The sequence below is a fragment of the Macaca thibetana genome, chromosome 2, assembly GCF_024542745.1.
Source record: "Macaca thibetana thibetana isolate TM-01 chromosome 2, ASM2454274v1, whole genome shotgun sequence".
In the NCBI taxonomy this organism is placed as follows: domain Eukaryota; kingdom Metazoa; phylum Chordata; class Mammalia; order Primates; family Cercopithecidae; genus Macaca; species Macaca thibetana.
Window position 1 is genome coordinate 3,279,581 of NC_065579.1, and position 22,035 is coordinate 3,301,615.

The 22,035-nt window shown below is 55.2% G+C and overlaps 1 protein-coding gene across 3 annotated transcripts in view; it reads left to right on the forward strand.

Annotated features, from left to right (window-relative positions):
• XXYLT1 (xyloside xylosyltransferase 1) overlaps positions 1 to 20,640 on the forward strand; it is a 200,896-nt gene extending 180,256 nt beyond the window's left edge. For all 3 annotated transcript variants that reach the window (XM_050779188.1, XM_050779190.1, XM_050779191.1), the window contains one exon: positions 18,778 to 20,640. In XM_050779188.1, the coding sequence (XP_050635145.1) occupies positions 18,778 to 19,174 (397 nt within the window). In that variant the 3' untranslated portion in view covers positions 19,175 to 20,640. The remainder of the gene's footprint in view (positions 1 to 18,777) is intronic.
• Positions 20,641 to 22,035: the final 1,395 nt, after the last annotated feature.

Here is a 22,035-nt window from a genome sequence, read left to right on the forward strand (position 1 = left end):
TTCCAAGGTGTGTCCACAGCCAGCGTTTCTTTATGCTTTTCCCTCAGTCTGAGACCTAGGAGCAGGAGAGGCCGGTACTGGAAATTTCGTGTTTCATGGCCTCCCCCGCAAGCCAGCCCCACCAAATTCCACGCAGGGAGGAGGAAGAGGAGGAGGAGGAGGAGGCTGTGTCCCTTTGACTGCCCCAGGCCTTGGGGTATGGGCGTGGGCTGGGGGAAGATAGGCTCCTAATTAGTTTGGATGTGCTTGGAGTCAGGGCACTTTTTCCCCAGTGGGCAGTTCTGCAGCCTGAACAGCCATGGGGAGAAGAGCAGGGGGAGGATGGCCGGATAATTCCAGAAGAAAGGCTCCAGGGGTAACCAGCAGAACTGCTGTTATTTTGGGGGATTCTCATTACTTTCCCCAGGTAGTGGCTTGAAGTAGCATCTAATTTTAATGCCCACTTTGATCTGGGTTTTAAAAATTCCACTCTTTATGTTCATTCAAATCCCAGTTGGCTGTTCCGGGTAAGCCCAGGCCCTAGCGCCCTATCCGGAGAGAGCTGAGAAGTTGCAGGCCCTGCGTGCAGGAGGCCTGACTGCCTTGTCCTCATGCTCTGCCAGCTCCAGGCAGCCCCAGGCATACCTGTGTTGACACCTGAATAGAGCGCGCAGTGGGGACACCTGAATAGAGCGCGCAGTGGGGACACCTGAATAGAGCGCGCAGTGGGGACACCTGAATAGAGCGCGCAGTGGGGACACCTGAATAGAGCGCGCAGTGGGGAGAGACAGGGAGGGTAGCTCAGATGCTTTTCGGCTTTCACAGGGAGCACCCCAGGCACAGCAGAGATTCAGGAGAATTATCTGGAAGGCCTGGAGAAGCAACTCAAGCACAAGGGATCTGAGGAGGAGCCAGGGAGCACATTTCCAGTTTAAAGGGGAAAAATGCCTCCCTGGAAAGTGGGCACAAACGGGAAGAGGGCGGAAGAGGAGCTCCGGGGCCACGCGCAGCCTGGCAAGGGCGAGGCTGGCTGCATCCAGAGGAGCGGGAAAGGCGGGGTTGCCGCCGGCCACCTGGAGAGACGGTGGTGTGTCAATGGGCCACACGGGCAGTGCCTCCCAGCCCCCGTACTGCTCCCTGCGGCCTGCCCTGAGTTTGGAGAAGCTGCACTGAGGCAGGAGGAGGTGACCACGGTGCTGCCACTGAGGCGGCCTGCAGCCGGGAAGGCCCAAGAGGCCAGTCTCCCTCCTTGTGGTACGTGTGGGAGGTATCGGGGAGTGGCCTGGCCAGTGTCATCTTGAAAGTCAGTGATCATGATTAGAACAGCCACTGCCACTGACCCCATAGCCAGAATGCCCAAGGTAGAAGCCAGAACCCGGAGCTCCTTGTCCCCCTTCATCACCTACATGCATCCATTCTCACAGCTAGTCAAACATCTGCTAAATAGGTCCTAAACCCTTCGCTTCTCTCCATCCTTGGCACTGCCACCCTCCCCCCCATCACCAAAGCATCCTCCTGCCTGGTCTTGCCGCTTCCAGCCCTTCCTCCTGCATGCCAGTGCCCACCCAGCCAGAGCGACCTTCCTCATACACAAGCTGCCTTGCTTCAAACCTTTTGTTCCCTTCAGTGGCAAGGTCAGCTTCCCTGACCTTCCTCACAGGGCTCATCCTAAACTGGTCCTGGCTTGCAGTCAGGCCTCTGACCCCACAGCCCCTGCCCCAACCACTGTGCTTGTTGAATACAACTGGATAGACTCGTCCCCTACAGGTCTGTGGTTTCCGCTGAAATGCATTGACATTTGCATGGAGACGGGGAAACAGCCTCTGTTCCAGGGAAGCAGGGGTGGGGGAGCGGCCGAGACTCCAGACCTGCCCCACCTTTGATGAGTTGTTTAAGCAGACAGTTCGGATAAAGCCCTAGTAATGACGCTCCTTGATCCAGCCCAGCACAAATAGGAATCTGAGCTGGCCTGTCAGAAGGACAGATTGTTTTGTGGATTTTCTTCCCTTAAAAAAAAGAAAGAAAAATTTAAAAGCAAAGACGGCCGTAGAGTGCCGAGCTGTAAGGCTTCAAGGCGCACAGTGCAGCCAGCTATGTGGCAGGCTCGGGGCAAGCCGGATGTTTGGGGTTGCTGGAAACCAGGTCTGTTTTGCCCGGGTGTGCCCTGTCTGTACAAATGGCCTTTAATGCAGCTGCCCCTGCGCACAGGCCCCAGGCAGGCCTTGAAAGAGGAGAGGTTTGAAACTCAAGTTTGGGTCTTCTGCAGCTCAGGCACCGCCAAGCCACAGTGAGTGCTGGCCTCTGCAAGGCCTGACAGCACAGAGGACAGAGGCGAGTGGAGGCAGGGGCTAGCCTTGGGGTGGGGGAGGAGGCTAGCCCAGCAAGCTTTTGAGGTACCTCTTTCCTGTGTTGGGCATGAGGTGAGAGCTCAGAGCAGCGGTGCCATCACCACAGTCAAAGGGCAGTGAGGCCAGTAGCGACCTGACAGTTTTGAACCAAACTCTGGGCCAGCCCCCGGCGGAATGGAGTGGTCCCGCCGCGTCAGTCCTGCCCTCTGCTGGGATTGTCAACCATACGCAGGTTGTGGCTCGCGACTGCCCACCGCGGCCTGCAGGATGACTGGGCTCTTGGAGCTGCGAGGGAGCACAGGAGCTAAGCTGCTCCTTTCTCTCTGACCGCACCGCTGTGCTTCTTGAGTAGAACTGATGGACTCCCCCACAGGTCTGCGGTCTGTGGTGAAATGCGCTGGCACGCTTAGACATGGGGAAGGAGGCTCCATTCTGGGGAACCAGGGATGGGAGGGTGGCAGAGATGCCAGACCTGGGCACCTGGGGTGCGTTGTGTATTTTCTGAACCAGCTTGGAGCTGGAGCAGCAGGGCCAGGGGTGGGGACCAGGATTGTGACACTGGTACCAAGTCACCATTCCCAAGAGGTGTGGAGGGGTCGGAAGGGGTGTTGAGCCAAAGGGTAAATGCAGATATTCTCTCTCCAAAGCCCACACTCCTCTGAACTGTTCTCCAGGGACCTCGCTTGGCCCCTTTTGTCCCCACCTTGAGCTTTCATATGGCAACCGTTTCTTTTCCTACTTGACCTCGTGCAAGGAGAGGATTTAGAGCATTGGAACTCCCATGGGGGTCGTCCTTTGCTTGGGAGAAGGTTACGTCCACGTGAAGACGCTGTGGCCGCTCAGATGAAACACACAATCCGGAGGTTTTTGGCATGTCGAGGGTCTCGGAGTGGCTGCCTTGCTGGCCTCCCTTTCCTACCCTCAGCTTCTGCAACTGGCAGGAGCTGCTGTCTTGGGCACCATCAGAGAAGCTCCCCTGTCAAGAGCCAAGGTGTACTGTCCCCAGCAGGGAGAATGGTCCTGCCATCAGAGTGGGCTCTCCAGCATGAGGGTCTCTGTGATTCCCTGTGCTCTTCACATCCTGGACCCTGATGCCTGATTGAATGAATGGATCACTGGGGTTGGGTTTCCGGGGCCGATGGAGTCCTGTGATTGTGTGTAGTGGCGGGAGTTTTGCTGAGAACATTCTTGGGTGGTTAAACTCCCTAAAATACAGCAAGTGAAGAACAGCAGGCTGCAAGGGCTGACCTAAGTATCTGAGGGAAAGAACTGGACCTCTGAAAAGAGTACAGTTTACTTCGCTCCAAATCTGGGATGCATGAAATAAATTGTCCTGAGGCTGCCATCTCGCTGGCGGGAAAGGCTGTAGGCGGTCTTGTGGTGCCCTGGCGAGGATGGACTTTATGTCCTAGCTGGGCGGCCTTGCCCAGGTGGCTTCCACACTCCATTTTCCTGCGTGATCTCTATAGGTTTTCTTCAGCTAGAAGATTTTGGGTCTAGGGCAAGGGCCCTGACTAGAATCGGGCTTCCTGCCTCTAAGTGCCCCTGCGGCGGGGAGCACGCTAGCTGGTCCCTGCCACCTTCCCATCCTCACCCACAGCCTGCTCTGTGCTTGGAACTGGCCTGATGCAATTCAGACCTCATAGCCTGTTTTCTGCTTTTCTGCTTACCAGCCGGACCTTCCCAGAGAACCAAAGCCCTCTAGAAAATCCTTTCTCTGGTGTTATTTCTCACTCCAGCTCGGAACTTGGTGAGGGCACAGGAGGGGAGCCCCTCCCCACCGCAGGCTTTGAATTAATGGAGTAAAAGTCAGAATGTGTGACCATGAGCGCATCACTTTTTTTTTTTTGTTTTTTTTTGAGACCAATTTTCACTCACTGACACCCAGGCTAGAATGCTGTGGTGCAGTCTCGGCTCGCTGCAACCTCTGCCTCCTGGGTTCAAACCATTCTCCTGCCTCAGCACCCTAAGAAGCTGGGACTACAGGTGCGTGCCACTGCACCTGGATAATTTTTGTATTTTTAGTAGAGATGGAGTTTTGCCGTGGTGGCCGGGCTGGTCACAAACTCCTGACCACAAGTGATCCGCCCGCCTCGGCCTCCCACAGTGCTGGGACTACCGGCGTGAGCCACTGTGCCCGGCCAGGCGCAGTACCCTCTCTGGGCCTCCGTTTCCTGGTCTGTAAAATGGAGATGGTACTGACAGTAGGTCGTCGTGAGGAATTGAGAGAATGTCCATATAGCTGGTGACTCCTGCGAGTGGGGAAAGGTCTTCTCCTCCTCCTCATTTTTCTGGGCATGGTGCTTGCCCATAATAGGCTGGAACAAATATTTGTTGCCAGCTCGGATGTAGGGAGGATCCTGACTTCTGAGGAGGAGTAGATGAGGAGAAGGACCTCTGGTGTTGGGAAAGCCTAAGGAGGGGCCCCAGGGATCATCTCAGCAGGGAGGGGTGTTGGCCAAAGGGAAAAATCAAGCTTTCAGAGAATTAAAGTTCGTTTTATTCAGAGGTTTCCTGAGGTCTCCAGCCTGGGAGAAGTCTTTCGAGAGGTTCTGTCAGGCTGCCCCGGACTGTTTCAGCTCACAGTTTACACGCAGGTAGAGAGGCTCAGTTCACGCAGGGGCCATCAAGGCTTCAGTGCAAGGGTACACCTGGTTAGAGACTCCAGAAGCGACATCACTAGCCCCTTCAGATGCGATCTTAGGCGTAGGAAAAGGCAAGGACCAGGGTCATGGATCTTTGAAGGAATATAGTGACTCAGGAAGAGATGCTGGGGGCGGGGTGCTCTGTCCTGTTTTGTCGTCGCTTCATCCTCCGGAGGGCCGCACGTTGTCACAGAGTCAGGGGCTTTGTGGAATTCGGCTGGCACGCAGAAATGTGCAGACATGGCTTCTTACGTTTGCGACTTTATCTCATGGGCTGAGTGGGGCTTCCTGGCTGGGGCCGTGTCGGCGCCACCTGTGACCTGGCACCTCACTGTAGCTCTTGGCAGGGGGGTGCCCTATGGCTGAGGGTAGGTTTAGGAGAGGTTCTTCTTTTTTTTGAGTTGGAGTTTCACTCTGTTGCCCAGTGATCTCGGCTTACTGCAGCCTCCGCCCTCCGGGGTTCAAGCCATTGTCATGTCTCAGCCTCTCGAGTGGTTGGGATTACAGGCACGCACCACCACACTCGGCTGATTTTTGTGGAGTTGAGATGGAGTTTCGCCATGCTGGCCAGGATGGCTTCAAACTCCTGACCTCAGGTGATCCACCCGCCTCAGCCTCCGTAAGTGCTGGGATGACAGGTGTGAGCCACGGTGCCCAGCGGAGAGGTCCTTCCTCAGGGTTCCTCACTTTCTTTCTTCCTGCTGGACTGCCACAAGGTTCTGTGTGTTTATGCCGAAATGCCTGAGGGAAGGAAGTCCCAGGGACACAGGGAACTTTCTGGCCCTGCCTGTTCCTCCTTCCTGCGCCTGCGCAGCTGCTCAGACAGTAGCACCAGAGGGAGAGAAGACAGGCAGGTGCCAGCAGCCCTCCAGGAAGACCACTAGGGAGGGGGGCAGACGGGGAGGCAAACGCCTGAGACTGATCGCCCCTATTTCCTAAAAACTGAATCTGCAGACACCCAAATAGGACAAACCTAAGGACTCTGCAAAAACAAGTAAATATAGTGGTTGCCTTACGTGCCCGCCACCCTTGGCATACATAGCACACTGCTGAGGTCCCATAATTGGAACCACCCAGATGCCCCACACTGGATCAATGGTGAGGCTTTGTCAATACTAAAAGTGAGTTTTTGAAACAAAAGCAAGTAACAACAACAACAAATCCGTGTTGTATTCAGGCACTTGTGATGCAGTTAAAGGGGGACCAATCGTTGGAGTTCAGTGATCGCGAGGTTCCCTTGACGCTCCCCCCGAAAGCTTCATAGACTTTTAGTCCCGGCCTAGAACTGTCGGCTTTCAGGACTGAAGAATCCTCTAGCTGATTCGTCCATTTAATAGGTATAGGAACCGAACGCCCAGGAGGGGAAGTGATTTGCCCAGGGCCACCCTGCTGGTGGGTGCACAGCCAGGTAGACCAGGTGCAGGGCCTCGTGGCTGCTGCAGGCGACCGGGGAAGCTGGCGTGTTTGGCATTGAGAATCCGCACTGCTGCTCGCTGAAGTTGACATTGTGGCTTTCCTTATCTCATCTGAATGTATTGAGCATTTTAGTTGCATTATCTCATAACATTTTCTCGGCAGCCCTATTTATATTTGGGAAGCCTGCAGTACAGTTTGAGTGCCTTCTCCAGGGTAGATGCAGAGGACCAGGATTTAGGCCCCAGACTGGGATTGTTTGTCCCCAGAACCTACATTCTTAACCCGTATGTGCACTGGTACATTGTTTTTTAAGGCAGTGGAAATCTGATCTATAGCTGCCTCCCGGCCCTCCCTCCACCCCAGACCGACGGAAGGTGGCGGAGCTGGGCCTCCCTCCTGGCACCTGTAGGAGCTGGGCCTCCCTCCTGGCACCTGTACACATTACTGTGCTGCTTCCAGGAACCTGTCCCGGGGCCCTGCCCAGCGCTGTGACAGAGGGAGACAGGACCAGTATTAGCATAGAACCTGTGTATACTTCGCACATGGCTATGCCACCTGTTGTGTGGCCATTTTCAGGATAAAATAACTGAGTGGCTTTCATCTCTTTATAAAAATAATAAAAACGCTTTTTTTAAATGTGATCCTTGGGCCAGCAGCGTTAGCATTCCCTGGGAGCTTGTCAGCAATGCAGTGACTGACAGCTCCCAGGTGAGCCCAGGCTCACTGACATCTGAGAAGGGCTGCCCACCCCAACATGACAGGCTCCTGCGGGCGGGGCCTGGGCCTGGCCCATCACACTGTCACTGTGCCAGTTACTGTTTTTGCCTTGGCCAAGATCCATGCCACAGATGTGTAGGACAGTGATCAGGGACAGCCAAAGGTGAGGGTCCCCTTAGATGGAATGGGAGGGCACCCCACTTCTTCTGATCTTGAGAAGTAACAGTTTGCAGCCGGGGCTCATACTGCCCAGCACCTTCATGCCTGGGTGAGCCACGTCCACGGAGTCTCCACCACCTCTGGCTCCTGGGTTGGAATACCCCCTCCCATGAGGGTGAAGGGCGCTGGTGAGGATTGATGTGGTCTAACTGGGGACACAAGGTTAAATTCCACACATACCCTCCCTACCGCCTTTCCCGCACATGCCTGCACTCTGCTCGCTGTCCCGGAAAACACCCCACCATGTGTCCTGGCACTCTGTCCTGTGACCTCCAGCGCCATGAGGCTGTCGGGGACAGTGAGCCGACTCTGAAGGTGACCCTCTGTGGCTTTGTCTTCACTCTGACAAACCCTCCCCCACCCCCCCACCCCCCACCCCCGGCTCCCTTAAACTCAGGCAAAGAGCAGGGTTGTGGAGCTGAGCTGGGGCCTGGCTGCCCAGCTGGGCCAGGTGCATGCGGGTCCTCACCAGCTTTGGCTGCCGGCTCTGTGGTCTCCTGGTTGGGTCCTGGGGCTCTCACCAGAGTTGAGCTGCTCCCTGTGACAAGTACTGGGACTTGAACAGCTGCTCCCGGTACAAGCCCCAGTACTGGAGGCTGGGTGCCTTCCCGGCCAGTGCTAGGAAGGGCGTTGCCCAGAGGGCTGTGGGCGTCCCCGGGTAAGGTCACCATCTGGGCCCCTTCATTCCTGGTCTCTGTCACACTGAGCACCTCATCACACATGTGGATTCCTGGGCTGGGGGAGCCAACTTCTCTGCCTTGCCTTCTCTGTGTTCTCTTCCCTCTTGTGAACTGGGCCCAGGCACGTTCTCCTCCCGCCCCTGCCTGTCTGAACAATTGTGCCACTGCCTTCATCCAGCATTCTCCTCCTAAATTTCTGCCATCTAGCTTTAGAATCTCTTGGCATTTGGCCGGGTGCAGCGGCTCAAGCCTGTAATCCCAGCACTTTGGGAGGCCAAGACGGGCAGATCACGAGGTCAGGAGATCGAGACCATCCTGGCGAACACGGTGAAACCCCGTCTCTACTAAAATACAAAAAAAAATTAGCCAGGCGTGGTGGCGGGCGCCTGTAGTCCCAGCTACTCGGGAGGCTGAGGCAGGAGAATGGCCTGAGCCCGGGAGGTGGAGCTTGCAGTGAGCTGAGATCTGGCCACTGCACTCCAGCCTGGGCGACAGAGCGAGACTCCGTCTCAAAAAGAAAAAAAAAAAGAATCTCTTATGCCTTCCTTTATTCATTAATCCACCCATTTGAAAGTAACAGTTCTGAGGGCCCTTCTGTGAATCAAATGCCCACGCCAGGCCCTCCAGACATAAAGATGAGCGGGACACATCCCCTTATCAGTCCCAGAGTCGCCTGCCTCTGCCCACCCTCACCCTTTATTTGCCTGTTACTCATTCCTGATTGTATTATGCAGAGCCCCTTGGAAACGAATTCTCTTTCTCCAGCCCTTCTCACACCCAGCCCCTCCTCCTCCGTGGATGACTTCATGTCTTCCTTCCCTGACCTCTCGGAACTGCCGCTGTCCTCCCTTCTGTCCCTCTCTGCTCCCAGCTGCATCCTGGGATTTCTCTTCCCGGACAGCTCTTCTGCCTGGCAATTCTCCCCTTCCTGACCCGGGGCAAGCGTTTCAGAGCTCTCTGCCGCAGGTTCCTCGTCTAGGACATGGAAATCATCGTACTTACCTTGTTCGCTTATTACAAACATTATATCAAATACATTTAAGAACTTAAAAGAGGGCCTGGCATATAGGAAGTCCTCAGTAAATATTAGCCATTATCGTGATTCTCATTTCTGAAAGAAGCCACCCTGCCCTTTCCTCTGTATTTCTTCTCTGCAGTCTGTCTTTCCCTCACGTTTGCATCCCTTCCCCCTGGCATACAGAACGCTCAGCTCTCCCTCTGTACAATATCCTCCCTCTGTCCTCTCTCTGTCTCTAGGTGCCATCTGCCTCCCCGGCGTCTGTTCCTTCCTGTTCACACGCTCCCCAGTGCTAAGGGTCCAGCTTCCCGGCCTCCATCCCTCTCCTCCAAGGTCACTGTCGCCTCTTGTGGTGCTTCCAAGTCCTTGCCCTCTACAGCTTTCCATGCCGCTGTATTCCCACGTGCAGTGAGGTACTGGGGGCAGGTGACCCTGGGTAAGGGGCCAGGAGATGCAAGTTGAGGCTGCCAATCTGGCAGCAGGGGTCAGAGCTTCCCAAGGGTCTGATGAGCAGGTTCTGTGTGGGGTAGGTCAGGACGTTGCCGCCAGAGAGGGCTGTCAGTTCCCATCACTGGAGCAGAGTGCCTCTGGCGGCAAAAGGTTCCTGGAGAGCCGCGTGGGCAGCTTAGCTGGGGTTTGAGGACACTGTGGTCAAGGTGAAGGGGAGGGCCGTCAGCACTTGGAATTCTTGAGGGTGTCCCTAGGGATGGAGCAGAGAGGGAGGGGATCCCAGGTGGCGAGCAAGGAGCTGCCAGCCAGATGGCGCAGGGCTGCGATGGGAGGTGGGGAGGACAGCTCTGGAAGTGTGGGGGGCCGTGTGCAGCCCTGGGGACTGGGGAGAGTGGCAGTAGGATGTGTCTCTACTTTGTGGAGGGGGTACTGAGGTACTGTCCGGGTGTCATTCTGCCCAGATCCAAGTGTTTGAGTGAGAGGCAGCGAATGGGCAGTTGATAGCAGTAGGAGGCTTGGAGGGCGGCACTGAGGAGAAGGACCAGCTTGGATGGGGATGAGGAAGCGGGGGAGGTAGGTTGGAGGGAACTTGGTGGGGCATCTGGGTCAGAGGGCTAGGGCACGAGAGGCTAGAGGAGGCACAGTGGGCCTGCAGAACTAGCTGGAAGGCCCGAGCGGCTCAGTGGCTCTGCAGGAGCTCCCACGGCAGAACAGGCCCCCATGGCCTGAGTCGCTACCGACCTCTCAGCTGTCAGTGTGGGAACAGGTGGCTGGGGTCCTCCAATGCCCTGCATCTTCCTGGCTCCTCTTCTTCCACCCCCTAAATGTCAGAACTCTCCAGAATTCTGTGCCGCCTGCTTGGTGCTCTCTGCTTATGGCCGGTACCTCCAGCCACCTGCTGGACTCCTCCACATTGCTGTTCTCTGGGCACCTGTTCAGGACTCGACACGACATTCCCTTTTCCTCCTCCCCGCACCCACTCCTCCCCGCACCCACTCCCCCCCGCACCCACTCCTCCCCGCACCCACTCCTCCCCGCACCCACTCCCCCCCGCACCCACTCCCCCCCGCACCCACTCCCCCCCGCACCCACTCCTCCCCGCACCCACTCCTCCCCGCATCCACTCCTCCCAGCCCTGCCATGGCTGTTCTTGGCTCCACCCTCTGAGTGGGAATCCAGGCTTAAAACCCCGCCAGTGCCTTTTCCCATCAGCTCTCTCCCTTGCCCCTCCCAGGGCCCAGGCTCCGGGACTGTGTGTGAGTGAGTGAGCCTGAGTTCCCCAGTTCCCGCTCATCTGTTTTTACAGCTCCGGGGCTGCAGGTGTTGGGGGAAGGCCATGTGACTGAGATGCCCAGGCAGGCTGGGTATGGGGAACGGAGGGCCAGGAGAAGCCTTCGAGAAGGGCATGACACATCCTGAGGGTACGGGGCAGCAGCCTTGGGGTCCTGGCAGTGCTGTGCCATGTGGAGGCCTCAGGCCTGCCAGCTGCCCTTCTGCAGGGCTCTGGAGAAACGAAGGCCTGCAGGAGGCTGAAGGGCTGCCTTGCACCAGGTCAGAGGCCTTGCTATTAGGTCTGCTCACCCCCTACGACGTTCAGCCCCGGGCCAAGCTTTCCAGGGCCCCACAGAGATGGGCTGGTCATAGCTGATACAGCTTTGAGAATGAGACCGACTCTGTGGGTCACCTTTATCATTCCAGACTCCAGGAGGCTGGCTGGGTGGACGAGGGCTGATCGCTGAGGAGCTTCCACACCCTAAGCCTGGGTGGGGAGGAGCGTTTGCAGCAACAGCCTTACAGAGGCTGAGCACCCGCAGGGACAGTCAGGGCTGCTCCTCAGGGCACACTGCTGGGCACGGTCAGCACACCGATCAGAGCAGAGCCAGCCCAGCTCATTGGGGGGATCCTCCCATCCCGTCCATGTTATTGCAGCACTGCCTCTGGTTCGAGATTGCAGGCGCTCCCTCTTCACCTTGTGACTGCCCCCGTCGGCAAATTCACGTGGAGGATCTTCTCTTCCCCTTAGCCGGGTTTCCAGAGGGGAGAGCAGGGAGGTTCTACGTGCATCCCCACCTTCAGGTGCAGTAGGTGCTCCTCGCAGCATTTGCTTGACCGCTCACTGCTTTCTTCTGTCAGCTCGGTGTGTTCTCAGGTGTCCCTGCATGTCTCTGTAAGAGCAGGAGATGTTGCAGGGGGAGCTTTTGGACATCTCTCTGCTGGGGCCCCTGTGCCGCCCCCCACATCATCTCCCATCCCTCTGCTTTGCCCTTCCCCAGCCACTGACACCTGCCTCTTCCTGGACAGGGACTGCCCTGCCCACTGTGGGTCATTCTGTCCCCACCCGCTGAGAGCAGTTCTAGTCCCCACAGGTGTCCTCGGAGTCCCTAGATGGTGAGCTGTGGTGTTGTCCTCCGTCTTCATTGCTGGAGAGTGCTGTGGGTTGCAGTGTGTCCCCCAGAATTCCTCTGCAGAAGTCTTACCCTCCAGTACTTCTGAGTATCACCCTTTGTGGGAATGAGGTTATTGCAGATGTAAAGAGTTGAGATGAGGTTCTGCTGGGGTAGGGGAGGCCCCGATCCGTATGACTGGCATCTTGATAGAAAGCGGAAATGTGGACACAGAGGCACGTGTATGCAGGGAGGTAGCATGTGAATATGAAGGCAGAGAGCGGGGTGATGCCTCTCCCAGGATCCCAGACGCCCAGCAAGCCACCAGGAGTGACGGGAGGGCCTGGAGCAGACCCTCCCTCTCAGCCCAGACAGAGCCAGCTGCCGGCACCGTGATCTCGGACCTCCAGCCTGCGGAACTGAGAGGCAGCACCTTTCTGCTGCTGAAGCCGCCCCGTTGGTGGTACTTTGTGATGGCGCCCTAGCGAACTAACAGAGCCCATTGGCCTTTAGGTAAAAATAGGCCCACCGTGCAGGCTGTAGCAGGGGCACCTCTCCAGAATGCTTGGCTCGTCTACTAGCCACCCCAGTGCCCGCCCTGTCACGACTGTCCCTCCTCCCGCCAAAGGCCCCTGCGTGGCGTAATTCAAAACAACGCAGACTCTGGGAACACGTGTGGTCAAGTTCCAGTGCCTGTGTCGCAGTCGGCCGTGACCCCGTGCAGGCGTCTTCCTCTCCTGGAACGAACAGGTGGGCTTGGGGTGGGTGGTAACACTGTCCTCATTAAGGCTGTGCACATGTGCACATCCGCGCAGCAGATGTCGCCTCCTTTCTCACTTCCCTGCGCCCCCAGACCTTCCTCCGTGCCCTCTCCCTTCCCTGAACCCCTGTTCTCTCAGCAGGCCATGCGGGTAGTACAGAGATGCAAACAGTTGCAAAGCAGGGGCACTGGCAGCCTCCAGCACGCAGGCAGAGGCTCCAGGAGGCGGAGGCCGTGGTGCTGGTTCTTTCTGGAGGGGAGGGGCTGTGGCTCATGTTGGGGGAGGGCTTGGAGGGGAAGCCCTCTGCGGTGCGCCTCCCTCCACGGTCTCTATGGGTCTCAGTGTTCGGAGAGGGTGCCCCTCTCCTGCCAGGCAGCCAGCACCGACCCCAGTGCCCACGCAGCCTGTGACGCAGCAGCCCTGCCTCGCCCCCGCTTGCCCTGTCCAAGTTCTGGGGATGGTGTGGTTTGGAAACTCCGTTGCTGGCCTTTAAAGAGGGCTGGGGTTTGAAAACAAGCACATGTTTCTTATGAGGTCCCACAGACAAGGGCAAGCACATGCCTGCCACCTGTTTAATGTCCCTCCTGTTGCCCCAGGCAAGGCCCCCCAGCCATCCGGGCACCCAGCTGTCCTCCAAGTGCTAGCGTGGTGAGCTTGGAGGAGGTGGGCCCTGCCAGACAGGAAAGCACAGCCTCTGCACCTCCTGGCAGGCTGGCTTTGAGCGCTGCTGCCTTGCCTCACCATAGGGCTTGTTTTGGGCAAGTGGGAGGCAGCAGTTCCCTTTTCCGGGCAGAGGCATTTGTGGAAAAGCATAAATGGTTTACCTGGAAATGTGAGGTTGCCCTTTCAGCAGTGTGACTCTGGGCAGGGCAGTTTTTGAGCCTCAGCTTCCTCATCTGCACAATGGGTACACGAACCAGGAGTCCCTAAGAGTTTTCAGGCTCTGGTAGACCGTGTCTCTATGAGGAGCCTCTCTTGGTCCTACTGCAAATGGCCTGTGTGACGTTGGGAATACTTTTTTTTTTTTTTCCAAGATGGAGTTTTGCCGCCCAGGCTGGAGTGCAATGGCGCGATCTCCGCTTACCGCAACATCTGCCTCCCAGATTCAAACGATTCTCCTGACTCAGCCTCCTGAGTAGCTGGGATTACAGGCGCGCACCACCACACCTGGCTAATTTTTGTATTTTTAGTAGAGACGGGGTTTCGCCATGTTGGCCAGGCTGGTCTCGAACTCCTGACCTCAGGTGATCCACCTGCCTCAGCCTCCCAAAGTGCTGGGATTACAGGCGTGAGCCAACGCACCTGGCCTGGGAACACTTCTTACCTTCTCTGTCCAGTAGAGCTGGAGACCTCAGCCTACTTTAGGTCTTGTTATCAAGAGATCCTAGTAAGGGTCAGTTGTGAGCTGGCAGTAAGGACTGCTCTAGGGACACGGGCACTTAGAACTCGGTGGTGGCCCTGCAGCTCCAGGATGTCCGTGTGTCCAGTTCGATACCGCAGGGCAGCGGTTCCCCTAAAGGACCGAAGAGCTCGAGCCTGCCCCACAGAACTTCAGCCTCAGCTCCAGGTAGGACCAAGATGCAGGGACATTGGTCTGAAATTAGCCGGCATCAGCCAGCCAGGGCGCAGGGTGTCCAGAGAGCCTCTGGGCCTGGGTGGACTTGAAACATCCCTGGGTCACCCCAGAGGACCTGGCTGGCGTGGATGAAGCGCTGGGCAGCTGCCAAGTGTCGCTTCCCTCCTGGCCTCTAATCTCAGATGACTGGAAAATAAGGTCCTTCCACGTCAAACGAGAGCTCACTGGGCCTGGTGCGCATGCATGGGTATAAGGGGAATCGCGTTTCCTGGTTCTGGGCCTCGCTGACTGCACAGCCTCCAGGCCGGGAGCTTCCTCCGGGAAGAGGCCCAGATGCTGGCCCTTCAGCGACTGCTCTCGAGGCTGAAGGACGCCCCAGAGGTACACCTGGCGAGGCCGCGTGCTGAATCTCAGACCTCAAATGGAGCCTTCTTTGCCTGACAGCCTACAGCCTGAACTTAGCCTGAGTCAGCACAGGCTTCTAGAACCTTCCTGCAGAGTCTTGTGCAGACAGCCCGGGCTCAGTGTGTTCCCATCCTCGCCTCCTCCCTCTTGAAGGTGGTGCTGGTGAACTCGGCCCGAGGAGCTGAGAAAGGGGCAGGAGAAAACAAATCATGAAGAGTCAGAGGCAAAAGGGCCTGTGGTTTGGAGTGGCAGGAGGAGGAGGTGGGAGTGTGGATGGCCACGTGTGTCCTTTACAGGGGAGGATGAGCCTTAGATTCTCCAGCCAGGGTCTCTCGAGAGCCCTTTAGCAGAGCGGCCTTGGTTGTGTTCATCAGGGAAAGACCTGAAGCGAGGAAGTAACTTTGCTTTTCCAAATGACTTCAGAACCCTTTCCATAAAGATGGGCTTTCTTCACGAAAGCTAGTTCACTAGCTTGTAATACTTTTTTATGATTATTAAGTTACATTCAATATTAAAAATTTAGAAAATATATTTATGACTGGAAGAGTGTTCTTAAAGCTTCTTAATTTTTATTTTCCCAATGGGCCTCCTTGACTTCTAGAAAGACCCAGTATTTACCAGGGACTGTCTGCGTGGGGGCTTGTTTTCCAGTTGAAATTATTTCTAAAGGGGCGAAAAAGGCTTATCCCCTCTACCGTGGGTCTCCAGGTAACTATGGAAGATGGGAACAAGACTCTCCACAGGCCAAGTGGTTAGACAATTAGACCAATCCAGACAGTTAGAGCAAAGTGCCTGGGTTGTGGGCATGGGGAGGTTAGTCAGAGAAACTTCTGGATGCTCCAGGACTCAGAACCAAATACCTGCATTTATACAAAGGTTTCCTCTGAATATACGTCGTCAGCCCCAGGCCCCTGTGAAGAAGGGCAGGGGTCTGGGACACTCAGTGCCCTGCCTCGAAGAGGCCTCAGGTCTGAGCCCCAAGTTCCTAACGTGCCAGCAGCAGCCGCGTCACCCAATCGCCCTGTCGCCCGTGCCCTGGCCTTGGCCTGTGCCACCCAAATTCAGAACTAAGATTGAAATCCAAGCGCACCTCCTTGGAACCCTAGCCCGTGGAATCCGAGGCAGGCAGATCAAAGGGACCTCAGAGATCAGAAGCCCTGCCTGCGACAAACTGAGGACCTCTGTTCCCGTTCTGCAAAAATGCAGACAGTAATGTCCCTGGGCTGCCAGGGAGAGGGAGCCAAGGTGGAGAGTGTGGGAGGGCTTTGTGACCCACGCCGTGTTGTTGCGTTGGAGGCATTGGCGGTACTGCGTGTTTAGGCCACTTCCCGTGGGATAGAAGTTCCTTGCACGAGCTCTGATACTGTCCACACCCCGTATCACTCCTTCTGCCCTAAGGCTCATGTGATTCCTCTACGAGAACCAGCGGACGCAGAGGCCAGAGAAACCTGCCATTCCCCCGGGTGACTGCTCTGTCTGTCTGGGTTCATTTGGGGATGGTAGGGACGCCTTGAACAAGGACTCCCTGAACATCGCTTTGGGCGGAGACAGTCATTGTTCCTTTTCAGGCTGTATTTCTGCTCCAGCACACACATGGGGCAGCTTGCACGCCCAATTTCCTGTCCCTCCTTTCCTTCTCAGGCTGATGCCCAGACCGGTCCTTTCTGGCTCCTTATCATCAAATACCTCTTCATCCTGATTGAGTGGTGGTGCTGGGCATTGTCCCCAAAGAGCCATTTGTGCCGTGGCCTTCTCCTGGAGGCATATTCCGTCCTCCTGTCTCTGCCTCCGGCCCCATCTCCTGAGCCCAGCGAGCTCAGCGCTGGCTGACTGTTTGTCCTCCTTGCTGCAGACATGGAAGATTTGGGAGCCTTCCTGCTGAGGTTGGTAAGGATGCCTGGGGCTGGGGGCGGCCTCTTTGCTCCCCACTTGCTAGGGAGTAGAAACCATTTAAGACATCTGAGCAGCCTCTCCGTGGTTCCTGCTCCTCACTCAGCACCACAGTAGATCTGGCGGGGAGGTTGAGGGCTCAGTGAAACTGCAGGTGCCGCAGTGGCAGCATCGTGTCGTCAGTGTCCTGCCCGCTCTGCTCCCACCCGCCATCCGTAGCTGCACGGTTCACCCCACACCAGCCTTCCCATCGTTCCTCATCAGCCCCGTGATCTTTCCTGGGGCCCTGCTGTGCTGGTGCCCTTTGAGGTGTTGCGGACACAAGAGACTGCACGGGCCGCACCCCCAGCTGGGGGAGGCTTCTCCCTCCTGGGTCCTCCGGGGAGTAAGAGAGGAGACGGGGACAGTAAAGATGGACGCGTGGGCTCCGTGGAGCATGAGGTGGTCCAGGACCTCGGCGGGCACAGGCTCTGCCTCCCCTGCCTCTCGTGCCCTCCCTCCCTTTGGTCTCTGCTCCACCTTGGTAAATGCTTCCGTTCCCAGCCCTCGAAGGGTAAATCGAGCTCTTTGGTGGTAAAGCACCCGCTGCCCCTAGTCACAGGTTCCTCCTCTATGATGTCGTGGTGCCCTGGTCTGCCTGGTAGAATTTTGGCTGGTTTATAATCTGGTCCTGAAATGAACCACTGGGAAGAAATAGGGAAAAGTAAACACACAGCTGCCACACTGCATCCCAACCCCGTGTGACCCCCTCACCGCGGGCTTTTGTGGCAAGACGACAGCATCTCAGTTTCCTTGAGAAGCTTATTTTTGCCAAGACTGTTATCACCAGGCAGGCACCAGAGCTCCGTTCCACTCACAGGCCAGTCACAGCAAAACACAAGCAGTGAACCTGTGGATTCCCCTGTAAGAATGTCCAAAGGGAACGTTTCCCCCTCTCGGCACTCTCTGTGATATGTGAGACCTTGAGGAAGGTTCCTCTGTTCCCAGACGCGGAGCAATGTGCTGGTGCTGAGAAGTGGCTCAGGGCCATGGGCAGGGTCTCTGGTTTTATTCCCCTGTGCCTTCTGCTTCATCACGCGGATGCTATCCTGGGATTGGGTGGGGAAGTCTGTCTGCGGGGGACCGGTGCGGTAGCATCTCCAGGCTGGAAGGCAGAGTTGGTTCTGCCATGATGCGTTCCCCCCCGTGAGGACCCACTCCCACGCCTGTCCCTGCCACGGTGGGCCTCCCGATGTTCCTCCTTCCTCCAGGTCACAGGCACGACTGCTGTGGCCCCTTCTCTGTGGGGGTGGGCTTGATGCCTCTCCCCTCCGTCTGCACACCCCTTGCAGCACACACAAGGCTTTGATATTAAGGAGGCTGGAGGACAGGGCAGTGCTTTAACCCTGGCACTCACAGGGAGGTGTCTAGGCCTTTCTTCTCTCCTGCCGATGGAAGCGTTGGGGTAGAGGACCTGGAAGAGGCTAACACTCCCTGGACGGTGAACCTAGATTGGTTTCTAAATCTGCTGAGAGAAAAATTGAAGTGACATTCCTTCTAAAGTAGACATCATCCTACTTGGCTCTTCTACAGCTGTCTTTCACCCTAACCCAGGGTGTGCCCTGGGCTGCCACAGGCCTCCCCAGCTCCTGCCCAGCCTTTCTGAAGTGCCAGGCTTGGGGCTCAATGAATGAGCCTTGTTGTAAAGCAGAAAACAGTTTGGTTGCAGTCTGGGTTCAGCTGCCTGCGTCTTGACTAGATGTCTATTCAGGATTGCGTCCCCTGCTTCTCTCTCCCTTCTCCTTTTCAAGATCACAGATGAAGACAAGGGGGTGGAAAGTTCTACCTAGATTGCTGCTATCTGAAGAATGTGGACTTTGGAGCCAGATTGTCTGGCTTTAGTCCCTGCGTCTGCTGCTTACTAGGTGTGTGACTTTGGGCAAATACCTTGACCTCTCTGTGCGTCGGTTTTCTTGGCTGTGAAATGATGTATCATCTCAGCGCGCCCATCCCTTGGGGTTGTGTGGGGAGTAAGTAAGCCGGTCTAGTATGGCGCCTGGTACATCCTCAGTCAATACCAATGTTGGCTGTGGTGAGGACGTAGCAGAGGATGGTAGAAAGAATCTGGGGCTTGGGGTCCAGAGCCCTGGGTTCAGGTCCCAGCTCTACCACGTGCTGGTGTAGTGATGCGGATCCTGCACCCCAGAATGTTGCAGTGTTTGCATGCAGGCTGGCTGTGAAGACCCAGGGCAGCAGCCGCCAGGCTGGTCCCCCTGCACACCGGGCTAACTCTGTCCTCTGTCTCCACAGGCACACGTTCTGGCAGTTCCGCCATGAGAACCCCCAGACCAGGGTTGGGGGCCCACCCCCCGAGGGGCTGCCGGGCTTCAACAGCGGGGTGATGCTGCTGAACCTGGAGGCCATGCGCCAGTCCCCGCTCTACAGCCGCCTGCTGGAGCCGGCGCAGGTGCAGCAGCTGGCCGACAAGTACCACTTCCGCGGCCACCTCGGGGACCAGGACTTCTTCACCATGATTGGCATGGAGCACCCCAGGCTCTTCCATGTTCTGGACTGTACCTGGAACCGGCAGCTGTGCACCTGGTGGAGGGACCATGGCTACAGTGACGTCTTCGAGGCCTATTTCCGGTGTGAAGGCCACGTCAAGATCTACCACGGGAACTGCAACACTCCCATCCCGGAGGACTAGGCGCACCCCCGCCTTGCCCCCGGGGCCTCCAGATCTGGGGGAAGGACAGGGCTCCAGACAGACCTGAGAGCAGTGTCTGACCCGCTAGAGAGACACTGCAAGGACGTCCTGTGATTAAGGTGCTGAGACCTCCTGCCGGGCAGGTCACTGTGCTAAGGCCACCCGCCGAGGACTGGCCTGTGCACTGCTGGTGCTTGGGGCCTTATTCCTTCAGGGAGCAGGTGACATGAAGGACACGCATGGGCATCTTCCGGTGGGCTAGGAAGCAAGCGCTTGAAGAGAAGGAAGGGGAGAAGGGGGCCCCCTTGCTGTCCGCCTCTAGGAATGGAAATCCTTTAAGACCTGGCCTCTTCTGGACCGATATAAATTTAATTTAAATTGACAGGCTTCCATTTTTCGAGAAAGGACAAACAGTCCTGCTCTAGCACCCATCGAGCCCCCAATGGGTAAGGTAAGCCAAGGTTTTAATGACCAACCCAGTATCTAAGCTTCCAAACGAATGCCAGCCTAGCGCATACTCACCCTGGGAGGCTGTGCGCGTATTCTCCTGACGACCACGTCACTTGGTGTACGTTTCAAGATCGCCTCTTTGGGGAAGGACGTGAGGACCCACTGGGGCCTGCATAAGAAAACTTAGCTCATTATTAGAGCACTTACGGCTTTTATCTCCCAGCTACATCCCAGAACCCCATTATCCTTTATTTAACCAAACCAGCTCCAGGTGACCAGACTCTACTCAGAAAGCAAATTCATCCTCAAAGAACAGAGACTGGCCACCACAAGGACATGCAGGAGACTGTCTGGACCGGGAAGACTCATTCCAAAAAGGAGCCCAGGCCGGGCACAGTGGTCAAGCCTGTAATCCCAACAGTTTGGGAGACTGAGGTGGGAGGATCGCATGAGCCGCGGAGGTCGAGATCAGCCTGGGAAACACAGTGAGGCCCCCATCGCTACAAAGAATTTTAAAAATTAGCCAGGTTTGGTAGCTTGTGCTTGTTGTCCTGGCTACTTGGGAGGCTGAGGTGGGAGGGTGGCTTGAGTCCAGAAGTTCACTGCATGGATCTGTAATCACACCACTGCACTCCAGCCTGGACGACAGAATGAGACGTCCGTCTCAAAAAAGCAAAAAACGAAAAGGAACCCAGCAGTTCACAAGTGTGACCATGTGGGCTTGGAAGAGACATTACTCGTGGGCTAGTAAGCATTCTAGTTTATTTGTTTAAAAATTCCCCTTATCATACCACGTTAGACCGTAGACCTTAGCAGAAATTAAAGCCTCGTTTCTTCTGATGGGTCCTCCTGTAAGTAGGCTGCAGACGTGAAAGCCCCAGGGGTCCATTTGTGTCATCTAGCTGAGGTCCTTGGAGAAATGCTGTGGAATTTTCATCTTGTGTTGTTTCAATTTCATTTACCTTTTTCTATCTTTTTCCCATGAGTGAGGATAGCTAATAAATAATCTTTGAGAACATGGTGATTCATGTTGTTTGTTCTCTGATCACAGTTTTCAGCTGCATGTAGGCTCTGATTCAAGTGTGTAATCAGTGCCATTCAGCTCCCCCCGCCTCCTGTGATGAAGGTGAGTGCCTACAGGAGATCCCTGAGGACCAAGGAGAAGGCACATCTGAGAGGGTATCAGAGAGTGTACTATTGGCATGTTTGCTTCAAACCAAATAATCATTTCATTCTAGGTATTGGCAGGTCCACCTGCACCTGGGAGCAAAAGAATCCCTATTTCTTCTCATCCCTCTTACCCCAGACTGCCCAGTTACATCCTTCCCTGAAGAGGAACAGCAGATTTCTCTCCCAGCCCTCTGCTAGGACAGAATTGGTCTGTTCTCTCACCTACTTGATTTCCTATTTATAGTTAACAATTATTGAATGCCTGCTGCGCACCAGCCATTGTATTGGGGGATCTATTATGCTATTGATAATATTAATGAAAACTTCATGAAGGTCATTATGTCTAAAGCCGATTGTAAGAAAATGTGAGAGATATGGACAGAGTCATATACTATATGTTTATTACAACATTTTTTATAGTAGAAGAACATTGGAAGCAACTTAAAATGTGGAAGAGGGGCTGGGCGTGGTGGCTCACACATGTAATCCCGGCACATTGGGGATCTGAGGCCAGCAGATCTCTTGAGCCCAGGAGTTTAAGACCAGCCTGGGCAACATGGCAAAACCCTGTCTCTACAAAGATACAAAAATTAGCTGGGCATGGTGGTGCACACCGAGCTACTCAGGAGGCTGAGCTGGGAGGATCACTTGAACCCAGGAGGCAGAGGCTGCAGTGGGCTGAGATCACGCCACTACACTCCAACCTGGGCAACAGAGCAAGACTGTCTTAAAAAAAAAAGTGGAATAGGGAAGTAGATGAATAATGTATGCTTCATCCGTATAATGGAATACTTTAGGCATTATTTAAAGAATATGTAATGCCTCAGGAAATGCTTATAATGTGGTATTAAATAAAGAATGCAAAATGTAAGATTATATGTTTAATATGATCTTAATTTTATTTTTTAAATTACATATATAAATGTGTATGTATATCAGTGTACACACATATATGTATGTATAGATGTATACCTACACACACATATGTATAAAGAGAGAGTCTATTCTGCTATATTTCAACTTCTAAAAACAGGTGTTTCAAACGCCACATTAAAAAAAACAATTATTTCAATGGGAAAAAAGTGAGCTAAAGGTTAAAGAATTTTAGACTCACAATAATAAAGATATTTTTCCTGCGATCATTTTCATGATTAAACTGTTTCTATAGCTATGTGTGTATTTTGTTATTGCAAGAAAAAATAAGCTGCTTGGTCAAAATGGGCAAAAGCCAAACAACATCC